Raw genomic sequence first — 24,901 nt, forward strand, 5'->3', positions numbered from 1 at the left:
TATGGGGGCTATATGAAAACGTGGACCTGCACAGGCAATTTTCTGTCTTAGGCTGTAGTATCCACTACGAACTTAAAATACCAAATTTGAATCAATTCCGGTAAATAATGTCGCTAAAATCATCAAAATACCGAATATCGGGAGGTACCGTTATATGGGGGCTATACGAAGACGTGGACCTATATGGCCCATTTTCAATACCAAAAGTCCTGCAGACATACTACACATTTGAGTAAAATTTTATCAACCTACTTCATTTACTTCGGAAGCTAGAGTGATTTCCACAGACGGATAGACGGACGGACATTGCTACATCGACATAGAATTTTATGCTGATCAAGAATATCTAAACTTTGTGGGGTCTAAAATGTATATTTCGAGGTGTTACAAACGGAATGACAAACTTAATATACCCTCAATACTATGGTGGGGGGTATTAAAAGATGTGTACCCCCCAGCCTTGAGCTATGATTATTCAAATTGGTGACCCTTTATGGAGGAAGTTCCGAAGCAGTTGGCCAATATTGATCAATTCGTATGGGACCTAAGTCTGATATAAATATTGCAATGTGCCAGATTTGGACTATATCGTCTACTTCCTATACTTTATATGAGATATGTGATAATTTTTAGAAAATGCCAATGTGCGTGAGGTAACAGATATGGCGGACTGAAGTATTCCATTTACATACTTCATCTAATATAGATAAAAATATATGGATGTGCATAATTTGAAGGAAATCGAACATTTATATCCGATTTCATGCGAAATCATAAATTTTGATAAAGAACATATTTATATCAGATTTCTGGTTAAGAGAACTATTTAGATATAGGAAGTTGTTTCGCAATTTCTTGTGTGAATAGAAATATTGAGATATAACAAGTCTGCATAAAATCGGATGTTAATTTCGTATTTTATGAGCTGCATGGATATTCAAAATTTTGAAACCTCTGTGAGGGAGGCACCAGAAGGAGAGCGCCGATATATCCCAATTTCACAACAGATCTTGTGTTAGTAGAAATAATGGGATATGTGTAATTTGAAGAGAACCAAATGCTTATTTCGGATTTTCTGATCATTTTGGTTATTCAAATTTTTAAAATTAAAATACCAGAAGGAATGGTCCGATCTATACCATCTTTAAGCAGACCTTGTGTTGACAGAAATATTGAGATGTGCCAAGACTGAATTGAATCGTATGTTAATTTCGCGTTTTAGGAGCTTCTTGGTTTTTAAAAATTTTGAACCGACATTGTTCAATTCGTAGCTGGTGCAAAATTAGGATTTGCAAGCTCGGAACAAGTTAATTATTTTCTTTGAAAATGTTGACATTTTTTGTGGGGGAGGTAACAGAAGGTTTGACAATAATATTACGATGTAGCATTTAAAGTAAAAAAATAAATAAATAATAAAAGAGATCATATTTCAATGCCAAAGCCAAACTCGTACACTTCGTATAATTGAAAGTATTTCTAGACATTAATATTTTGTATGCATTCTTTTACTTTCTTTTATCATTTGCCAAATAGGCTGGCATACTTTTAACAATTTTTTTTGCAAAAAGCTAGGTTCAATTTTTTGCCATTCTTTCAACTTAGCTTTCTTCAAATCTTCTTTGCAAGATATGGTATGCTGGCAGATTTTTCCATCGAGATAGCTCCATAAATTCTCTATAAGGTCTATGTCTGGACTCTGGGCTGACGTATCCCTGACGTAGGGACAATTATATAGCAGCAATGATCGCACTTTATAAGCCTTGTGTTTCGGATCATTGTCTTGATAAAAATCTTGACCAAGGTCGAGCTTTTCCTTACGGATAGGCAAACTTTCTTTCAAAATGTTAAGGTACATAGTCTGATCCATAATGCCCCCAATAAAATGCAATGGACATGGTGTCCAGAGGATGAAAATGAACCCCATCCACACCATTACTGACCCACCATCGTGCTTCACTGTAGACTTTATATTTTTAACAAGTAGTGCTTCATTTGCCTTTCTCCATACAAAATAAGGTCTGCCATCTGAACCAAAAAGTTTGAATTTGCTCTCGTCCGTGAACAGCACATTCTTAAAAAAATGAAAAATCTTTTGATATGTTCTCCAAGCTTACTTCTTGATGTCGATTGCTGCTGCTATGTCTAGCTCTTCTTCCATTGTAATTCAACTTATGCAGTATGTTTCTTATTGTTTGTGGGCAACATACTTTTCCCAATCTTCCTTTTCAGCAAATTTTTGCGAGCTTCCGTGCACTCAAAAATGGATCCATCTTGATCTGCCGTAAAAAATACTTCTCATCACTCAAGGTAAGTATTTAATTATTCGCCGTTTTTGACTTATTTTTCTACACATCCATATGTTTTGACCCGTTTTATGATGTACTGAACTGTAGATCGGCTTCTATTATCAATCTCAAATATCTCACTAAGCGATTTTTGGTTTTTGTAATGTTTAATTATTAAATTTCTCACTTCAACAGAGGTTTGTCCTCATTGTCTTCCCGTTTTTTGTCTGTGCAGGTCCACTATTTCATGTAGCCCCCATATAACGATACCTCCTGATATTCGGTATTTTGATGATTTTAGCGACATTATTTACCGGAATTGTTTCAAATTTGGTATTTGAGATTCGTAATGGATACTACTGCCTATGACAGAAAATTGTCTATGCAGGTCCAGGTCTTCGTATACGCCCCATATATCAGTACCTTCCTATATTCGGTATTTTGATGAGTTTAGGTACAATACCCATCGAAATTTTTTGAGATGTTCTACTTGAAGTTCGTAATGGATGCTGCAGCCTGTGAGAGAAAATTGTCTATGCTGGTCCAGGTCTTCGCACAGCTCCGACGTAACGATACCCTCCTATATTCGACATTTTGATGATTGTAGCTACATTATTCACCGTTTACTTCAAGTTTCGAATTCGAATGTGGTAATGGCTTATGACAAACAATGCCTATGTAGGTCCACGTTGTATAGACTCCAATATAACGGCTATATTCGGTATTTTTAAAATTTTAACAGAATTTTTTTAAGGAAATTTTCCAAATTCGTTCCAAATTGTGGAGGGTATTCAAATTTCGGCCCGGCCGAACTTACGGCTTTTTAACTTGTTACTTCTAATAGGGAGTCGCTTTCCAATCTTAAAAGTTAGTTAATATTTTTTTGATTATCAAAAGGATTCGAAGAGGACTCAGGAAATTGATCTTTTCAAAAACAATCTTCCAAATGATAGCTGGGTACTAACGAATGGTCAACACACACACAATCAATGCGATTGAAAAGCAATGTAAACAGAGAGTAGCACTATTGGGAGAACAAAAAACGTCGTCTCTCCCAGCTCACGTCGCTGGGTAACACCTTTACTTGTCTATGGCCTCGATGATATTATTCTCACACACACACACACACCATACTCACCAAAAGAGAGGAAGTGTTTAGAAACATATGTTTCTCATATAAGATAGACAGTGGAAAATGAGAGTGTAAATATGAAATGAATAACTTTCTCTCTCTTTCTACCTTATTCTCTTCCACTCCAAAAAAATCATGAGGTAGAGAAAACAGTACAAGAACAAATGTCGCCGACGCAGGCTATCAGTCGAGTCAGTTGAATTGGGTTGGAATGATTTATACAAAAGTTGCGAAATTACTTTAATTTTTTATCGCGTTTTAGTTTTGCTTGGCATGTGGAGGAGAAAGGTTAAATACTGAGAAGATTGTGATCAAAAAAGCTGATTTGTTACTGGCATCGTATATGAAGGTGGAGTCCCCAACATCGATACGACCATGGATCACCAGGGCATTAATGAAAAACAACGCAGCATATTAATGGATTATTTAAATCCAAAGTTTAGACCATATGCAGACTTTCACGAATATGTCAGCTCCAAATGGTGTGAAAATCATAAAGAGAATATCGATAACTATACCAATGTTCTGGATATGTTAAACTATGAAGCCAATGTGGAAGTGTTGGAGTATTTGCAAAAAACACCAATGGCAAAAGCTCCAAGATTTGTGAAGCTTTTTAAGAATTTCTATGAAAGCTGTATTGAAGAAACGGAATTTGTGGCAGTCAAATATATGGAACAAATGGAGAAGGAAGAAAATATGAAGTGGGCCCTTTATACACCCAACAACAATGTAGATGATATTGGCATGGATTGGATTGCCATTTTGGCACGATTTCGTAAATATGGCCTCAATGATATTTTCCTTAAGTGCGAAATAAGCCATCCGGCTGGCAACAATTTGATGATTTTTCTAAAAAAACCTTTTGATGATATATATAATTTTCTTAATTCCTATTTCGTGGAAGAATATAGGGAGAAAATACCCCTTCCCCAGGGTACAATGGGTTTTATGGATTTATGGCATGTCATTGATAAGTTTGAGGAAAAACTTGGAGAAATTGAAGTTGAAGAGCAGATGAAAACATTTAAATTCAACGAAATACCGTATCCATGGTTGCCAAAATACATAACCGATCTTATGGAATTGGAAAACTTTTCAGATTCTAATGTAAATATTACCATTGATAATATTGCCTACATGGAGGCCTTAGATAATATCCTTGGGGAATATGATGCCACATTTCTAGCCCGTTATTTGGAAATACGTTTTATAGACTATTTAGATAGAGCCCATAAAAGATTTACCTCCAATGAATGTATGACTACAGCCAAAAGTCTAATGCCCCTGGCCTACGAATGGATCTACGCTGAATTACATCCTGAATTGTTTGGGCAGTTATTCCAAATTAATGAAATGTTTGCTTTACATGGATAAGCATGGCCTAATACCCCAAGAATTCTATGACAAATTAAACCGCATCCAACTTAAGGTGGGTAATTTGCCACAAGAAAATGCCAAGGAACTCTTGGGAAACTACTACTTTGACTTGGAACTTATGCCCCACAATTACTATGGCAATTATTTGAAATTATTGAAATTCAGATTTCAACTGGAGAAAACCTGCTTTAGCTACAACGATGGCAATAACCTGCGGGAATCTAAAGATTTATTCATTAAAACTCCAATTCATAAATACGACGAGGAAATCCATACGCAGTATTATCCGCATTTGAATCTTTTGATTGTACCATTGATGCTGGTACGGCCACCCATATACCATGTGGCCTTCGAGGAGATTTTCAAATATAGTTCATTGGGCACCCTCATTGGCATTGGTATTTTTAAATCGCTTGGAAAATTGCCATGTTACAATGAAGATGAAATGGAAAAAGTCGCCGGAGTCGTAGGTCTCCATGCATCATTTGAAATTTATTTCTCATCACTGCAGGACGAAGTAATCGAACGATATCAAGCAGTTTTTAGACTAAGTTCTTTGCAAGAAATCAAAAAAATGTTCTTCCTCAATGCGGTCCATTACAAGAGTGAGTGGTACGCCGGCAATGCTCCCTATGTTGACTTTGTTGTGGGCCATCTGTCAGAATTCAGCGAAACCTTTGATTGTAAATTGAATAGATTTTTGAAAATGTTTTAGAAAAATAAATGCTGGACATTCAATAAATAAACATATGAAAAAATCTCAGTGTGAAAATCTACTTTCATAAATTCGGGGTTGGAAACCTGATTTCCATGCAGTTGAATTTGACAAGAGAAATTACAGAAAATGCAGAGCTGGATTCACTTTTTTGAAATGAGGTTACCTTCTTAGTTCTACCATGGATACGTTGTGTTTTACAGTCGAAGCTTAATCGATTTATAATAATTTGAAGATACTTCTTTAGGGCAAAGAAGACACAGAAAAAACCAGTAAGGAAAAATCAAAGTCGGGTTGTGCCGACTAAATGATACCCTACACCACTATGTATATTTAGTAAAGCTCCCGTAATAAAATAATTTATTTGAAGTAGATTGTACCACCTATCAACATTTGGCTTTAGAGCAGTTATAATTGGGTTTCAGAGGGAACTGGGAGGCATATTTGAGTCTCAGTCGATTTTCACTAAATTTTACAGAGACATTTTTATCTTTTATAACAAATAACATTGATGATATTATATCGGAGCCGTGTTCCACCACATGGAAATAAGCCATTATTTGCACACAATAAACATGAAATCGGATATAAGATATATATCGATAAAATTTGGCAAAGGTATTTCCGAGCTGGTTCCGAATATCATTCTTGTGGGATGCATATCACGAATGTTGGGGATTTAAACACCAAGTTGGATGATCTATAGATCCCTATGGCTGAGTAGAAGTGTTTTTTTATCGCAGCTGATCTTTTTGTTTATTTGCTGTTTACTTGCCTTAACTACGTATATATAAACAAACGTTGGATACTATATAGCTGAAACATAATTGCATTTAGCGGATATCTCGTATTGAATTGTAAAATTTTTGGAAAATTTGCAATTTTTGTGTGTTGCATAATCCTGCTGTGTTGCTGTTGTTGCTTTGTTGCTGCCATTTGTGGTTTCTTCTGGACATTTTGTTTTTTTGTTGCTGTTTGCTAATAACCTCAGTTATGCCTGCCGCCAAATGTAAAATTTGTAACTATAATGTTACGAAGACACAGCCTAGTGTTCTTTGTAAAGCTTGCAACTGCTGGGTTCATACTCATTGTGCAAACATTGATGACAAAAACTTAAATGTATTGAAGTCGGTAAAATCGTTTGCTTACATTTGCCCTTCATGTGAGCCGAATTTATGCAGCAGCTCTACCAGTGATGGTGTCGTTGACAAAATTAATAGTCTGACTGCTAAATTAGATAACTTTATTGCTAGTTACCAGTCGCAGCAAAATAGTCTAAAAGTTGTTTTGGATGACATAAAGAAGGAAGTGAGTTCATGTATTGCTGAAATGAGGACTGACATCAGGCAATGTAACGACAATGTGCAGCGGATTGAAGCTTCTACTGCCACGAAGTTTGTTGCGCTTGAGAGGGAAGACAACGTTATGCATAAACGGATGAATCGGCCTGACATCCTCATAGGAGGGTTGCCTGAAGGTTTGGATGATTTGGAGTTGCCTGTTATTGCATTGGGATCATTCTATAACATACCTATAACCAGCCAGGACATCAATCATGTATGTTATATTAATCGTAGGAAACAGATTCTTGTTAAATTTAACAAAGTTGCGTTGCGTGATAGTTTGATGAGGGAATATTTTAAAACTCGTAATCTTCGAATCTGCGATCTACTGGGCGCCCAAGGTGTTGCTTTAAATAACAGGGTGTACCTTAATGATCATTTTTCGCCTGCTGCATCACATTTAAACTTTGTCTGCAAGAAACTGTGTCGCCTTAAAGTAGTCAAAAAATTTAAGATTTTGAATTCTGATCTCGTAAAGGCATGGCTGGTTTTTCCTGATGGTAGAGAGGATACTTACAACGTTAGTCAATGTGAGTCATTGCTTGCGGATTCGGAAGGCAATGGGAATTGAATTTATATATGAATATAATTTTTTCTAATTAAAATTTCTATTGATTTTTTTTCTTAATTATTTTAATTTTCCATTAATTTAATTGTTTTCAATTTCTTATCCTGTTTGTGTGTTTGATCATTTTATTCTTTTATACATTTTGTAGTATTCAGCTGCGTTAAATTGTATTTATTTTTCTTAATGAATTTTTTGAAATTAAATTTTATTAGTGTAATTCTGTTGAATTCTTATAATTGGTTCCCCGCCACAACTACGTCTTATGTATTTGATGTCTTTTAGTACTAATTTGGGGCCGGTGATCAGCAACAATGATTATATTAAATCCGTTTTAATTTCATGTAGTAATAAGTTCAATATGGCTCATATAAACTCACGCAGTATTAGGCCATCTATGAATTCAACGAAGTTTTGTGAGCTCAAAACTATTTTATCGGGATCAGGCTTGCATTTTCTTGGTGTATCCGAAACTTGGCTAAAATCTGATATTCCAACTAGTGCAATAAATGTACCTGGGTATAAATTTGTGAGGAATGACCGTCGATACTCTAGAGGTGGTGGTGTTGGTATATATATTTCTAGTGATATTTCTCATAAAGTCGTTTTCAGATCTTCTGTGATAGGTAAATGCGAATCGCTTTTTATTGAGGTTATGTCCGGCGATGAAAAGGTTCTGTGTGGTGTTGTGTATCTTCCTCCTCCAGGTGATATTAATGTTTTTGAAGATATTCACAGCGATTTATTCTTGGAGTATTCAAAAATTGTTATAGTGGGTGATTTTAATGCTAATATGTTTGATCCGCATAAATCTACGTCTGTCCGTTCAGTCTGCTTCCGGTTAAACTTGTCAGTTTTCCATAATTCCAAACCTACTCACTATGATGTTACACATCGTGCGTCTTCGCTGCTTGATTTTATGCTGGTAAATGATTGTGCTATGGTACATCTGTCTGATCAGGCAATATGTCCATCGATATCTGACCATTCACTCATTTTTGCATCGTTAAATATAGGTGTTAATACTTTTTGCGATTTTGTTGAGTATCGAGATTACTCTTGTATTGACTGGCCGGGTTTTTTTTCTCATCTATCAGCCTTTAATATTGATATTCTGAATGTTGTGGATGTTGACGCTAAATGTTCTCAAATATCAAATCTTTTTTTGGGGTTGTTTGATTTTGTTCCTTTGGTACGTAGAAAAATGCGATCTGAAGATAATTGGATTAGTTCAAATCATATTACACTTGCCCGATCACTTCGCGATTTGGCTTTTAAGGCTTACGTTGATAATAAAAGCAATGATAATTGGAAAATTTTTTGTCGTTATCGTAATAGAGCGAAGTTAGTTATTCGTCGTGAGCGTAGAAAGTATTACTCTAAGAAATTTAATACGTTGGGTTCAACTGCTATGTGGCGTTTTTTTAGGGCTTCGGGTTGTATTGGTGGTGATGATGTGTTTCTTGACATTGATGTTGATGATCTAAACTATTTTTTTCAACATAGGAACTCACATATGCCTAATATTGATTTGCAATTTTCGAACGCACGCAGTGATGGATTTTCTTTTAGTTGTGTTCGTATGGAAGAAATTATTGTTGCACTTAGCAGAATAAAGTCTAAATCTGTCGGAGTTGATGGAATACCTGTGGATTTCTTAAAACTAATTTTTCCTTATGTGTGTGATATTGTTTTGGATTTGGTTAATTCTGTTTTGATGTCGTCTGTGTTTCCTTGTTTGTGGAAGCAAGCCCGTGTCGTTCCAATTCCGAAGGGGAATGTTGTTCATAGCCCTGATGATCTCAGGCCTATTTCAGTTCTCCCTGTGATGGCTAAGGTGTGTGAGCATGTTATGAAGGACCAAATACTTGCTCATGTTGCAAGCAAGATATATAATGGTCAATTTGCATTCCGTAGGAATCATAATACCACCAGTTTGCTTCTGTACTTAACTGACTTAGTGAGATATAACTCGAATCTTAAAAAAGATACTGTAGTTGTTTCGTTGGATCTAACAAGGGCATTTGATTCTCTTTCTCATCAAATATTACTCTGGAAACTGATGTATGAGTTCGATTTTTCTGAGACAGCTTGTAACCTTATTCTATCATATTTGTCCGGTAGATCCCAATTCGTTTACTACAATGATAGATCTTCAAGTGTGTCACTGCTTTCGTGCGGTGTTCCGCAGGGCTCTGTATTAGGCCCTTTGTTTTTCATTTTATATGTCAATAGCCTTTCTGAGTGTTGTTATGGTGAGAATTGCACTCCTCTCTTATATGCGGATGATGTGTTTCTCGTTTTTACTAATTCTTATATTAACCCTATTGCTTTTGAAAGCGAAATTAATAATTGTCTTGCTCATATTGGACAGTGGTGTTTTGAAAATTCTCTGGTTTTGAATCCGTCAAAGACAAAGGCTCTCAAGTTTGGCAGTCATGCATATAATCTCAATATTGCTCTCGATGGTAATCTCATTAGTTTTGTAAGCTGTCATAGAATGTTGGGTATTTTGGTAGATGAGAAACTTTCTTTTGAGACTCATATCGGTTCCGTTCAGAGGAGAGTTTTTGCTATTATTCGCAGATTATATGGCACCAATTTATTTTTACCATTGTGGGTTAAAAAGAGGTTGGCGAATGCTCTTTTAATGCCTCATATTAATTATGGGCTTGAATTGGTATCTGGTACGATAAATAGTTTTTGTTTAAGAGTTAAGCGCATAGTTAATGCTATCGTGAGATTTGTGTATTGTTTGAAGAGACGTGATCACATCTCAAATTTTGTTATAGATTTCTTGGGAGTTTCTTTTGAACAATTTTTATCCGTTAAGTTATTGCATTATTTTTACAAAACAATCAGAGGTGGAGTTCCTAGGTTTCTGGCTAACATGTTCAGTTTTTCCAGGTCAACCAGGAGTACTCAGATATTAATACCCAGAATAAATAACTTAACATTTGAAAAGTCCTTTGTTGTACGTATTGCACGTTTGTGGAATTATCTACCTATTGAGCTTAGAATTTTTTCCCATTCTAATAATGCCTTTCGTTTAAAAGTTTTGAATCATGTCCTGTATCCTGGTATTCATCCCATTTAGTTTCGTTGTTTTGAGCTTTTATTATCTTCGTTTTACCCTTTTTTAATGGTTTAATTTTCTTTATAGTCAAATTTATGGTTACCTTCCTTAAAAAAAAAAAAAAAAAAAAAATAAAATTATTTGCTTGTTGTTGGTTATGATGCCCCTATTGATTCATTTTTTTACTTTTGATTTTCTTTCTGTAGTTTTGGCTGGGGAGCCTTTTATATCTTGATTTTAAATAATGTGATAGTTTTTTATAAGTTATTTTTATTTTTTCTACTTGGTATTGAGTACCTTATTAATACAATTAATTGGCCTTGGAGGCTTTAGTATTAAGTATGAATTAAATAAATAAATAAATAAATAAATAAATAAATATGTATATATGGGAGCTATAGCTGTATCTGAACCGAGTTTCACCAAATTTGATGTTCTTGCTTCTAGGATCAATTCCATCGGATGTGCCAAAATGCAGGTCATTTGGACTGATATTACGTATGTGAGGGACGTAAACACCAAATCGGATGAAACACATGCAGAGAGGGATGAAAAAAATGCAACCTACATCAGACTGCTGTAATTTCTAAGCCACTCGTCCGACAGCTGTTAAAATTATTCCAGTGACAGCTCATTATATTGTTTACAAGTGTACAAAAGCATTTTCCAGAAAAAAAGTTATTCGTGATGGAATTCAAGCGTGATAGTGTGATTTCTCTATATTTGGTTGGAAAACCACAAGTGGCTATCGTTAGAGCACTCCAGCATTTAAATGTGAATAAATCGTTTGTGTCTCGTACCAGCGCTCGTTACCGTGATACTGGTAGCGTAGACCGACGTCAAGGAAGTGGGACGGAAGAAAATAGCAACATCTGCAGAAATGGTTCGAAAAGTAAAGAAGTGACTAGATCGAAACTCGTGTCGCAGTGGCTGACGAGCTGAAATGGCTCATGAGCTGAATATATCGCAAGATTCCATTCGAGAAATATTGAAAAATTAGATCGAGGTAAAGCCATCGAAATTCCAAAAAGTGCAAGAACTTACACCACATCAAAAAGAAAATAGACGCAAAAGAGCTAAAGAGTTGCTTCGCATGGCCGAAAGATTTGGTTTGGTTTTCCTATGGGAAAACATTCGTTGTCCAGCAGTTTGTAAACAAACAACATGATCGTGTTTACTTGCCGAAGAGGTCAGCAAAAAATTTGCACCTTCGGTTGGCCATCAGAACTCAAGCGCCGGCTATGGTGATGATGTGGTTGTGCGCCGCCATAACAGCCGATGGTCGCTCTCCACTCGTATTAATCGACCGTGGCATCAGATAAAAGCCGAATATTATCGTGAAAATATTCTGGAGGGTGTATTAAAGCCTTGGACATGCAAACATTTTGGCTGCAGACCTTGAACATTCCAACAGGACTCAGCACCATCGCACTCAGCACGCGCCACCTAAAAATGGTTACAAAATGAGATCCATCGCTTATTTCCAGAGAAACAATGGCTACCAAAATCTACGAATACCGTTGGACTATTGTGTCTGGAGTATTTTGGAAAGCAAGGTTGGCACTAAACAAGTAAAAAACAAGTAAGCAAAGGCTACAGTCGAGCGGGGCCGACCGTTGAATACCCTACAACACTATAATAAACGACACAGTTTATAAAGGCGAGATACTCGAAAGAATTCCACAAGATATTGTGACAAATAATAAAAGAAAACCATCAGGTTTCGTTCTCTAATTTTCGAATAATAGCAACTTTAACTAATTTGCTCATTTCTAATTTATGGGAAGATGTTGCACGTAAATGGTCTTCCAAGATCTTGGACCAATATTTCCCAAAGACCTATAATCTCTCAGAAGTGGCAAAAGATTAACATTTATTATTGGTTTTTGACTGAAACGCATCTATATGAGATACAGACATTTGACTATATTCTTCAACGAAATCAGCGTTAAAGAAATAGTCAGAAGTGCGTCTTTCCTGTATTTGTGAATTCTCCAAAAAGTCACTGGAATGGACCTTTTCGTATTTAGTCTACAAAAGTTGGCAAACTATTTCATACATTGAATATTTTTGGATGGTCATCCAAAACTGCTTGGTTTTTGCAATGTCCGGTAACCCCCATTCAAATATGCGTGAGGATCGGGCGATAATTACGACCTCCTGACAATTTTGCAGTTTTTTGGTCCATTTCAACCCCTAAATATAGGGCGATCATCTCCAAAAAGAGTAGGCTTCTATTCTGACCCTAATCTTATCCCCATGCAAAATTTCGTAAGGATCGGGCCATAAATGCGATCTGTATATGATATCCTGATATCCTAACTACTTAGTTTTGTTAGCTGTAGAAATATTACCAAATGTTTAATTCAAAATGAAAATATGCCAAAAATATGACAAAATTGAAAAAATATGAGAAAATTTTAGAAAATCCATATTTTCATCTTTAGAGAGATATTTGTATGCGTTTTTTAGCCGTTTTTCCTTTCCTGCCAAGAGGCCATTCTGAATTAATGGGAACTGTCGAAATCAGTTCAGCCGTTCTCGACATATATGAGATCTTTCAAGCATATCTTCTTTGATAGACATATATATCGCACATATTTTGCTATATATCCGATTTGTTGGATGTTAACATCAATGTAAAGATCAGAAGTAACCTTGTCATGGCTCTGTGATTTCGCCAGGATTTAAAATATTCGCGGTTTAATGAAAAATTTTGAATTTTTTCAACAAAAAAGATATGGTCTACTTTACCCGCTAAATATTATCCGATGACCACCCAAATTGGTAGACTTCTTCCCCGCCCTAAACTCTAGCTACATGCGAAATTCCGCGCCGATTGGTCTATAATTGCGACCTGTATAGCTAATGCAAAATCCGACATTTTTTCAGTATTTGGTCCATTTCAAACCCTAAACATTTGGCGATCATCTCCAAAAGAAATAGGCTTCTATTCTGACCCTAACCCCACCTTCGTGCAAAATTTCGTTAGGATCGGGCCATAATTGCGACCTGTAGAATGATTACAAATTAACATGGACAGACGGACGGACGGACATACATAGCTAGATCAACTCAGCTCGGCGAGCTAGGAAGATCCATATATACTTTCCTATATGGGAAACCAATATTTCGAGGTGTTACATAAATTCTGGCCCAATCAAACTTATAATACCCCCAACACATAGTGTTGTAGGGTATAAACATTAAGTTCGGCCGGGCCGAACTTTTAATACCCTCCAACTTAGGGTAATGGAAACATTAGAACCAATTATGACCCACAAATACGAATTTTTAGACATATTCGTGGGAAAATGGGGCAAAAATACCGAATATCGGGAGGTACCGCTATATGGGGGCTATACCAAAACGTGGACTTATACATGCAATGTTTCGCCACCGGAGCAAGAACCAATTATAACCAACTAATTCCAATTTTTAGAGAAATCCGTGAAAAAATGTGGCAAAAATCATCAAAATACCGAATATCGGGAGATACCGTTATATGGGGGCTGTACCAAAGCGTGGACCTATACATACAATGTTTCGCCGCACGAACTAGGAACCATTATGACCTACAAATAAAAATTCTCAGAGAAATCCGTGAAAAAATGTGGCAAAAATTATCAAAATACCGAATATCGGGAGGTACCGCTATATGGGGGCTATACCAAAACGTGGGCTTATACATGCAATGTTTCGCCATCGAAGCTAGAACCCACTATGACCAACAAATACCAATTTTTAGACAATCCCTGAAAAAATGCGGCAAAAATCATCAAAATACCGAATATCGGGAGGTACCATTATATGGGGAATATTCCAAAACGTGGGCCGATATATGTCATTTTCAATACCAACCATCCTAGACACAATACAAATTATTCTGCTAAATTTTGACGCTCTACGTCAAATAATGTGGCCTGTATCGTGATTTCAACAGACAGACGGAGAGACAGACAGACGGATATTTAGACATGTTATAAACGGAATGACAAAGTTAATATACCCTCCTTTCCAAGGTGGAGGGGAAAAAATTATTAAAGTGTCGATCACCTCAAGCAAGCGCTTCGCCGGAAATGGGCAAAAAAAACCGCAGATCAACATTCGGGCATCGTGTGACGGTTCACATTAGCCGTTTGACCATAATTTGTGCCAAAGGTGACCAATTCGAACAAATCTAAACTTATTTATTCATTCATACATTTAATTTGATGCTATTTCCGACATTTTTTGCTTTCATTCAATAAAATTAAAAATAATGTAAAAATTATGGCGTTTTTTATCTCACCCCGCATATGGGAGTTATAGCTAGCGTTTTTTTTATCTCACCCCGTATATGGTAGTTATAGCTATATCTCAACCGATTTTCATCAAATTTGATATACTTGTTTGGAAAATTTCATCTCGATCGGATAATGAATGTGAACTGTATTTTTGTTCACAAGAATACATGGACGGACGGACTGACATGTATAAATCGACTCAGAAAGTGATTCTATGAAAATCTCGCTTCCTTCTCCATGTTTTGAAAAAAATGCACGAAGACATAATACCCTTACCACTATGTGGTGTGAGGTAAAAAACCACAAAAAAGCTTAATTATAACAACACGGCCATTGCAAATGATTTGAATGATTTTTAGGAAATTCAATTAAAACCAGTAAAGAAAGACTTAAAGTCGGGCGGGGCCGACTTTATGATACCCTACACCACTTTGCTAATTTAGTAGAGCTCCGCATAACAATTAAAAGTTTTTATGGGAGAATTCAATCATACACCCGATGATTATAATTATAATTTAAAGTTCAAAGGGCTAAATATGCCGAAGCATTTGTATATTTTAAATTCGGATTTGTATTGCCCATTTGGTGCACAATTCACTTGAAATCGGATAAAAATATATATGGGAGCTATATCCAAATCGGAACCGATCTCGATAAAATTTGGTAAAGATATTTCTATATTGATATATTTCCCTGAATATCGTTGTTAAGGAGAGCATATTAAGGCTGTGGGTTACAAATATAACAAATCGGATGAACAGTATATATGGAAGCTATAGCTTTATCTGAACCGATCTTTGACATACTAGCTTTTAGACTCAATTCGGTCGTAAGTGCCAAATTTCATCCCATTTGGGCAAATATTAGACGTTTGGTGCACAATCAAAGGTAAATCGGACGAAGTTATATATGGGAGCTATATCCAAATCTGAACCGATCTCGATAAAATTTAGCAAATGTATTTCAGAGCTGTATTAGATATATTTCCCCAAATATTGTTGTTACAGAGTGCATATTACGGTTGCGGAGGACAAAAATAACAAATCGGATGAACAATATATATGGGAGCTATAGCTATATCTGAAGCGATTTCGATCAAATTTGGCACACTTATTTTCAGGTCCAATCTGATCGTACGTGCAAAATTCCATGCTATTCGAACTGATATTACACGTTTGGTGCACAATAAAAGGCAAATCGGACGAAGATATATATGGGAGCTATATCTAAATGTTGATCGATTATCTCCAATTTCAATAGGGCCAAACAAATGATTTGTGCAAAATTTCATCTGGATCGAGCAATAAATGCGAACTGTATTTTCTTTACAAAAATACATGGACAGACGGACGGACGGACATGCATAAATCGACTCAGAATGTGATTCTATGCAGATCATCAAAAGGAACTATGGGTCTATCTCGTTTCCTTTTGCCTGTTACAAACAAATGCACAAAGACATAATACCCTGACCACCTTGTGGTGTAGGGTATAAAAATATTTTTCACTGCAGTCGAGTTCACAAATATCAACGAACGAACCTAATATTTCAAATGCATTACCATTGGCATTGTATTGTGTGCCGGCCATAATGTTGTTTTTGTAAAATCGTAAGTTGTTGCCACCAATGCACTCATACATATATTACAAGGCATGGCGAAATTCTCGTGTAAACAACACCAACAATAACAACATGCCGGCGTAAATGCAATATTTTTATTTGCGTGTGATTCATCAGCTGTTTAATGACTCTCATTCGGCCACTAGCGTTGAGTAGTTCTCAAACGAACTAGTTCAATTGAACGATGCACTCGAAAGAGAAACATTTTTTGAATCGCCTATTAAAGGACTCGGTAATTTGAAGATACAGTAGCTCCAAGTTAAACTCGTACTCGTTAGCAAACAATTTTCTTTCATGCAATAAATGATTGTTATCGAATGCACTACCAGAAGAAACCTATATTTTTCATTAGTGTATGGGATACTGGAACTAGCCGTAGAACAAAAGTTCCTCTGTTTCTATATATTTAACAAAATAATGACATTTATTCTAAAACTCACCAAACTTCTATGCAAAAGCTAAACTCGTACAGCTTACATTTATACGGCAACCCTGTTTCGAACTGCGTCCAACTTCACCTGATTGTTGGAAAATGTATTTGGGGAAGTCCCTAAAAGCTAATTTATTAGAAAATTTCCACGTGTTGTGTAATTCGTTGACGTAAATATTTAAAAATATTTAAAAAAAGCTGTAAGTTTGGCCGGCCGAACTTTGAATACCCTCCACCATTTGGTACGAATTTAACAATTTTCAAAAAATAAGATCCGTTAAAAATTCTGTTTAAATCTTAAAAATACCGAATGTTGCCGTATATTAGGGTCTATACGACGACGTGGACCAGTATAGGCAACTTTTGTCACAAGCTATTACAATATTCAAATGCGAAACATAAAAAAACTGTTTATAATGTAGCTAAAATCATCAAAATACCGAATATAGGGAGGTACAATGGTGGTTATAAAACGTGGACCTGCACAGACAATTTTCTGTCATAGGCTGTAGTATCCATTACGAACTTCAAATGCAAAACTTGAAATAATTCCGGTAAATAATGTCGCTAAAATCATCAAAATACCGAATATCGGGAGGTACCGTTTTATGGGGGCTATACGAAGACGTGGACCTACATGGACCATTAATACCAAAAGTCCTGCAGGCATAATACACATTTGAGTAAAATTTTATCAACATACTTCATTTTGTTCGGAAGCGAAAGTGATGTCCACAGACGGACGGACATTGATAAATAGACATAGAATATTATGCTGTGGGGTCTAAAATGTATATTTCGAGGTGTTACAAACGGAATAACAAACTTAATATACCCTCCATACTATGGTGGAGGGTATAAAAAAATAAAAATAAAAAATGGAAGAAAAGAAGAAAGATTGCGATGTGCCAAGGAGCACATATCAAAAGATATTTCATTTTTTGAAGAATGTGCTGTTCACGGACGAGAGCAAATTCAAACTTTCTGCTTCAGATGGCAGACCTTATGTATGCAGAAAGGCAAATGAAGCACTCCTTGTTAAAAATATGAAGGCTACATTGAAGCACGGTAGAGGGTCAGTAATGGTGTGGATGGGGTTCATTTTCAGCCTCTGGACCTGGTGTATTGCATTTTATTGAGGGCATTATGGATCAGACTACAGGGTGAGGTGAAAAAACTGCAACCAACTTCAGACTGCTGTCATTTCAAAGCCACTCTTCCGACAGCTGTTAAAATTATTCCAGTGACAGCTCATTATATTGTTTACAAGCGTACAAAAGCATTTTGGTGAGAATTTTTCAAAAAAAAAGTTATTCGTGATTTATTTCAAACCTGATAGTGTGATTTCTTTATATTTAGCTGGAAAACCACCACAAGTGGCTATCGTTGGAGCATTCCAGCATTTAAATGTGAATAAATCTTTTGTGTCTCGTACCATAGCTCGTTATCGTGATACTGGTAACGTAGCCTGACATCAAGGAAGTGGACGGAAGAAAACCGCAACATCAGCAGAAATGGTTCGAAAAGTGAAGAAGCGACTTAATGGAAACCCGCCTCGCAGTAGCCGAAAACTGGCTGAAAATGAGCTGAACATATCGCAATATTCCATTCGGCAAATATTGAAAAGTGAGCTCGGAGTAAAGCCATTGAAATTCCAAAAAGTGCAAAAACTTACATCGCAACAGAAAAAAATAGACTCAAAAGAGCTAAAGAGTTGCTTCACTTGGCCGAAAGTGGTAAATAGCGGAATTTGGGTTTCTCCGATGCGAAAACTTTCGTTGTCCAGCAGTTTGTAAACAAACAAAATGATCGCATTTACTTGCCAAAGAGGTCAGCTGAAAATGTCCACCTTCGGTTGGGCCGTCATAACAGCCGATGGTCGCTCTCCGATCGTTTTAGTCGACCATGGTATCAGAATAAATGCCGATTATTATCGCGAAAATATTTTGGAGGGTGTATTAAAGCCTTGGGCACGCAAACATTTTGGCCGCAGACCTTGGACGTTCCACTCAGCACGCGCCACCCAAGAATGGTTACATAATGGGTTTCCTCGCTTCATTTCCAGCGCACAATGACCACACAATGTCTGGGGTATTTTGGAAAGCAGGGTTGGCACTAAAAAATACCCAAGTGTCGATCACCTCAAGCAAGCGCTTCGCCGGGAATGGGCCAAAATACCGCAGAGCAACATTCGGGCAGCGTGTGACGATTTCATTGGCCGTTTGATGGTCATAATTCGAGTCAAAGGTGAACAATTCGAACAAATCTAAACTTATTCTAAAATTTGATGTTATTTCCGACATTTTTATACCCTCCACCATACTATGGAGGGTATATTAACTTTGTCATTCCGTTTCTTGATCAGCGTAACATTCTAAGTCGATTTAGCGATGTCTGTCTGTCCGTCTTTCGAACGAATTGAGATAGAAGGCACACGTTTATTTTGCCAGTAGGAAGGTAAAGTTCGTAAATGGGCCATGTAGGTCTACGTTTTCATATAGCCCCCCATATAACTGTACATCCCGATATTCGGTATTTTGATGATTTTAGCGACATTATTCACCGGAATTGTTTCAAATTTGGTATTTGAAGTTCCTAATGGATTCTACCGACTATGACAGAAAATTGTATGTGCAGGTCCACGTCTTCGTATAGGCTCCATATACCTCCCAATTTTCGGTATTTTGATGAATTGACGTCATTATTTGCCGGAGTAGTTTAAAATTACGTATTTAGAGTTCGTAATTGGAACTACAATCTGTGACAGAAAATTATCTATGCAGGTCCAGGTCTTCGTATAGACCCCATATATCAGTACCTTCCTATATTCGGTATTTTGACGATTTTATGTACAATACTCGTCGAAATTGTTTGAGATGTCGTATTTCAAGTTCGTAATGGATGCTACAGCCTGTGACAGCGAGTTGTCTATGTAGGTCCAGGTCTTCGTATAGCTCCGATATAACGGTACCTCCCTATATACGATATTTTGGTGATTTTAGCTACATTATTCACCGTTTATTTCAAGTTACCCAATTTGAATATGGTAATGGCCTATGACAAACAATGTCTGTGTAGGTCCACGTCGTATAGATGCCAATATAATAGCTATATTCGGTATTTTTAAAATTTTAACAGAATTTTTTTAAGGATTTTATTTTTTGAAAATTTCCAAATTCGTTCCAAATGGTGGAGGGTATTTAAAATTCGGCCTGGTCGAACTTCCTGCTTTTTAACCTGTCCTATTTGTCCTATATCGGGACATATTTCAAGTCTGCTGTTGTGCTCTCATTGATGTGTTGTGCCAGTGCTGTACTGTGATTCCTTTTCTTGATATCTGCTTCACTGTTCGCTTAATCGGACGCGCTTTTTTGTGAACTGCATTTCGACAAAACAAAAGTTGCCAACACTGATCCGTGTAATCAGTTGAATTAAGTTTGAACAATTTATAACGAAGTTGCGGAATCATTTTTTTTATCAATTTTTAGTTTCGATTGTCATCTGAAAACGGAAGGTTAGTAGAAGTGGGAAAACTGTATGTAAGTAAGACAGAAAAAAATAACTCTTTACAATATTCTTGTTGTTGACAGGTAGCACCAGGGATATAGTAGCCATGAATGCCAAGGACCTGAATGAAAATCAACGACGAATTTTAATGGATTTTCTCAGTCCAAACTTTAGACTCTACGTCGATTTTCATTACTACGCCAGCATGAGGTGGTCCGAAAATCATGAAGAAAATCTTGATAACTATAAAAATGTTGCGGAAATGTTGAACTATGAGGCAAACATGGAAATAAGGGAATATTTGGAAAACGCATCACCTGAAACGATGCCTAGATTTGTGAGACTCTTTGCGGATTTCTATGAATCTTGTGGTGAAGATCAGGAATTTTTGGCCCGCAAATACATGCAACAAATGGAGAAGCAGGAGAATATGAAATGGGCCTTACTGACACCCAACGATAGGTTGGAAGAGATTGGCTTCGATTGGCCTACAATTTTGGCTAGATTTCGTAAATATGGTCTCAATGATGTCCTCATTAAATCCGAGTTTAGCTATCAAAATGCCAATAAGCGGAGGATTTATTTAAAAAAGCCCTTCGATGATATATTTAATGCCCTAAATGCCTATAGTCTGGATGATTACAATAATAAAATACCCCTACCCCAGGGTACCACAGGTTTTATGGTATTATGGGAGAGTATTGATAAATTTGAGGACAAAATAAATGACATCGATGTTGAGCAGCAGATGGAGGTGTTTGAATACAATAATCTACCATATCCATGGTTGAAAAAATATCTAAGTTTCCTAATGGAATCTGAAAACCTCACCACTTCGAATATTGAGTTTGTCATCGATGATACTGCCTATGTGGAGGCTTTAGATAATATCCTGTCCGAGTTGGATGGCGTATTTCTATCCCGCTATTTGGAAGTAAGATTTATATACCATTTAGAAATGCTCCACAAGACATCGACACCCAATGAATGTATGACCACAGCCAAAAGTCTAATGCCCTTTGCCCATGAATGGATCTATGCCGAATTACACCCTGAGTTATTAGCTGAAATATCCAGAATTCATGAAATGTTTGAAAAAATAATTCAACATCTGGAGAAATACATGCGCATGGATAAGTTTGATCTGATACCCCAAGAATTCTATGTGAAATTGAAAAACCTCCAGCTAAAGGTGGGTAATTTGCCACAAGAAAATGCCAAGGATCTGTTGGAAAACTACTATACCGATTTAGAATTCGATCCGAAAAATTATTATGGCAATTATTTGAAATTATTGCAATTCTTCTTCGAACTGGAAAAGACCTGCCAAAGCTATGAGGCCATAGACTTACAGGTAAATAAGGAGTTCTTCATTAAGAATCCAGTCCATGAATATGACAAGGAAATTCACACGCAGCATTATCCTGGTGTGAACGTTTTAATTGTGCCTTTAATGCTCTTGAGGCCACCCATCTACCATGGGGCCTTTGAGGAGATTATCAAGTGTAGTTCGTTGGGCACCATCATGGCCAGTGATGCGTTTAAATCTCTTGGCACGCTGCCAGGTTACAATGAACATGAAACAGAAAATTTCGCCGGAGTTATAGGTCTGCATGCATCATACGAAATTTTCTTCTCATCTTTAACGTCCGAAGAGATCAGCCGATATCAAACAGTGTTCGGTTTAAGCTCATTGCAAGACGTCAAAAAAATGTTCTTTTTGAATGCGCTTCACTACAAATCCGGATGGTTGTCGAGCAATGGTAGCTATGTTGCATTTGTTGTCAGTCATCTGTCGGAATTTGCGGAAACTTTTGATTGTAAAATGGATAGATTTTTAAAAATGTTTTGAAAAAAGTTTTGAGAAAAAAAATTAAATTTTTGGAAGAGAAATATTGGATTTATTTATTTATGGCCAAAGGTGAGATGTCGGTGTCGAAACTTCTGTCTTTTGCCTTCCGATTTTAATGCCCTCCACCATAGTATGAAGGGTATATTATGTTTGTCATTTCGAACCTCGAAATATACATTTTAGACCCCACAAAGTATATACAAGGTGAGATAAAAAAAACTGCAACAAAGTCAAAAGCCATAATTTTTATATATTTTTTTAAATTTCATTGAATGAAAGCAACAAATGTCGGAAATAGCATCAACTTTAAAAATAAGTTTAGATTTGATCGAATTGGTCATTTTTTGGAACGAATTATGGCCCTTAAACGGCCAATGAAACTGTCACACGCTGCCCGAATGTTGCTCTGCAGTATTTAGGCCCAATCCCAGCGAAGAGCTTGCTTGAGGTGATCGACACTTTGGTATTTTTTAGTGCCGAGCTTGCTTTCCAAAATATTTCAGACACAATACTGCAACGGATTGGTATCCGGAGATTTTGGTGGCCATTGTGAGCTGGAAATGAAGTGAGGGCCGTCATTTTGTAACCATTCTTGGGTGCGCGTGCTGAGTGCGGTAATTCTGAGTCCTGTTGGAATGTCCAAGGTCTGCGGCCAAAATATTTGCATGCCCAAGGCTTTAATACACCCTCCAGAATATTTTCGCCATAATATTCGGCATTTATTCTGATGCCACGGTCGATCAATGCGAGCGGAGAGCGACCATCGGCTGTTATGGCGGCGCACCACCACACCATCACCATGGTCGGCGCTTGAGTTCTGGTGGCCAACCGCACCGCGAAGATGCACATTTTCAGCTGACCTCTTTGGCAAGTAAACACGATCATTTTGTTTGTTTACAAATTGCTGGACAACGAATGTTTTCTCATCGGAGAACCAAACCAAACCAACTTCGGCAGTTCCCCACCTACTTTCGGCCAAGCGAAGCAACTCTTTAGAGTCTATTTTTTCAGTTGCGGTGTAAGTTCTTGCACTTTTTGGAATTTCAATGGCATTACCCCGAGCTCATTTTTCAATATTTGCCGAATGGAATATTGCGATATGTTCAGCTCACGAGCCATTTCAACTCGTCGGCCACTGCGACGTGGGTTTGGATCATATCGCTTCTTTACTTTTCGTCCACTTCCTTGACGTCAGGCTATGCTACCAGTATCAGTATCACGGTAATGAGCGATGGTACGCGACACCAAAGATCTATTCACATTTAAGTGCTGGAGTGCTCTAACGATAGCCACTTGTGATTTTCCAGCCAAATATAAAGAAATCACACTAACACGCTTGAATTCCATCGCGAATAACTTTTTATACCCTCAGTCATATGGCTACAAAGGGTATATATCATTTGACACGGCCTAGTCGAAATAACAGTTTTAGACCCTATATCTCTTTGGACCAAACCCGTTTCAGAACATTTGGAGTCGATCTAGTGATATCCGTCCGTCCGTCTGTCTGTCTAGCTGGATGATGCACACGATAACTCTCGAAGGGAGTATACGATTTGGTCCAAACTTGGTACATCGTAATATTTTTATCAAACTTAGATCGAGTTCGGAGATGGAAAATATCAATCCACTCCTTCTGGTACCTCCCCAACAAAAGCTCGACATTTTAAAAAAATATATATTCTGCACAGAAAGAGAAAGGATGATACGATTTTGCCCCAACTTCGCAAATCCTAATATTTGCAACAGTGCAAGGTCAAGGACAATATCGATGCACTCCATCAAGACTGTGAAATCACTCTAGCTTCCGAACGAAATGAACTAAGTTGATAAACATTTACTCAAATGTGTACTATGTCTGCGGGACTTTTGGTATTGAAAATGGGCCATGTAGGGACACATCTTCGTATAGCCCCCATAAAACGGTACACCCTGATATTCGGTATTTTGATGGTTTTTTGTCACATTTTTTCACGGATTTGTCTGAGAATTGGTATTTGTTGATCATAATAGGTTCTAGCTACGTTGGCGAAACATTGTATGTGTAGGTCCACGTTTTTGTATAGCCCTATAAAGCGGTACCTCCCGATATTCGGTATTTTGATGATTTTAGCGACATTATTTACCGGAACTATCTAAAATTTGGTATTTGAAGTTCGTAATGGATGCTACAGCCTATGACAGAAAATTATCTGTGCAGGTCCACATCTTCGTATAGCCCCCATATACCGTACCCTCCGATATTCGGTATTTTGATAATTCTAGCGACATTATTTTCCGGAACTATTTCAAATTTGGTACTTGCAGTTCGAAATGGATACTACAGCCTAAGACAGAAAATTGTCTGTGCCGTTCCACGTTTTATAACCTCCATGGTACCTCCCTATATTCGGTATTTTTATGATTTTAGCTACATTATAAACATATTTTTTTTCAGGTTTCGCATTTGAATATTGTAATAGCTTGTGACAAAAGTTGCCTATGCAGGTCCACGTAGTCGTATAGACCCTAATATACGGCTACGTTCAGTATTTTTAAGATTTTTAACAGGATTTTTTAACGGATTTTATTTATTATTTATTTATTTTTTTTTTTTTTGAAAATTGCCAAATTTGTACCAAATGGTGGAGGGTATACAAAGTTCGGCCCGGCCGAATTTACAGCTTGTTTTACTTGTTGTTTATTTCCTATTTTGATTTCTTGACCCCT

The 24,901-nt window shown here is 36.9% G+C and overlaps 1 protein-coding gene across 1 annotated transcript; it reads left to right on the forward strand.

The window, feature by feature from the left end:
- The first annotated feature begins 19,992 nt into the window (after window positions 1-19,992).
- LOC105261679 (uncharacterized) lies at window positions 19,993-22,224 on the forward strand. The gene is made up of 2 exons (XM_011293284.3): window positions 19,993-20,347; window positions 20,424-22,224. Exon 2 carries the CDS (start codon window positions 20,447-20,449, stop codon window positions 22,190-22,192), a length of 1,746 nt encoding a protein of 581 aa, XP_011291586.1. The 5' UTR covers window positions 19,993-20,347; window positions 20,424-20,446; the 3' UTR covers window positions 22,193-22,224.
- The last annotated feature ends 2,677 nt before the right edge of the window (window positions 22,225-24,901 follow it).

This window comes from Musca domestica, unplaced genomic scaffold, assembly GCF_030504385.1.
Source record: "Musca domestica strain aabys unplaced genomic scaffold, Musca_domestica.polishedcontigs.V.1.1 2, whole genome shotgun sequence".
Lineage (NCBI taxonomy): Eukaryota > Metazoa > Arthropoda > Insecta > Diptera > Muscidae > Musca > Musca domestica.

Excerpts from the sequence above, each read along its gene's own strand:
- LOC105261679 (XM_011293284.3), top strand. The coding sequence starts at position 20,447 with ATGAATGCCAAGGACCTGAATGAAAATCAACGACGAATTTTAATGGAT.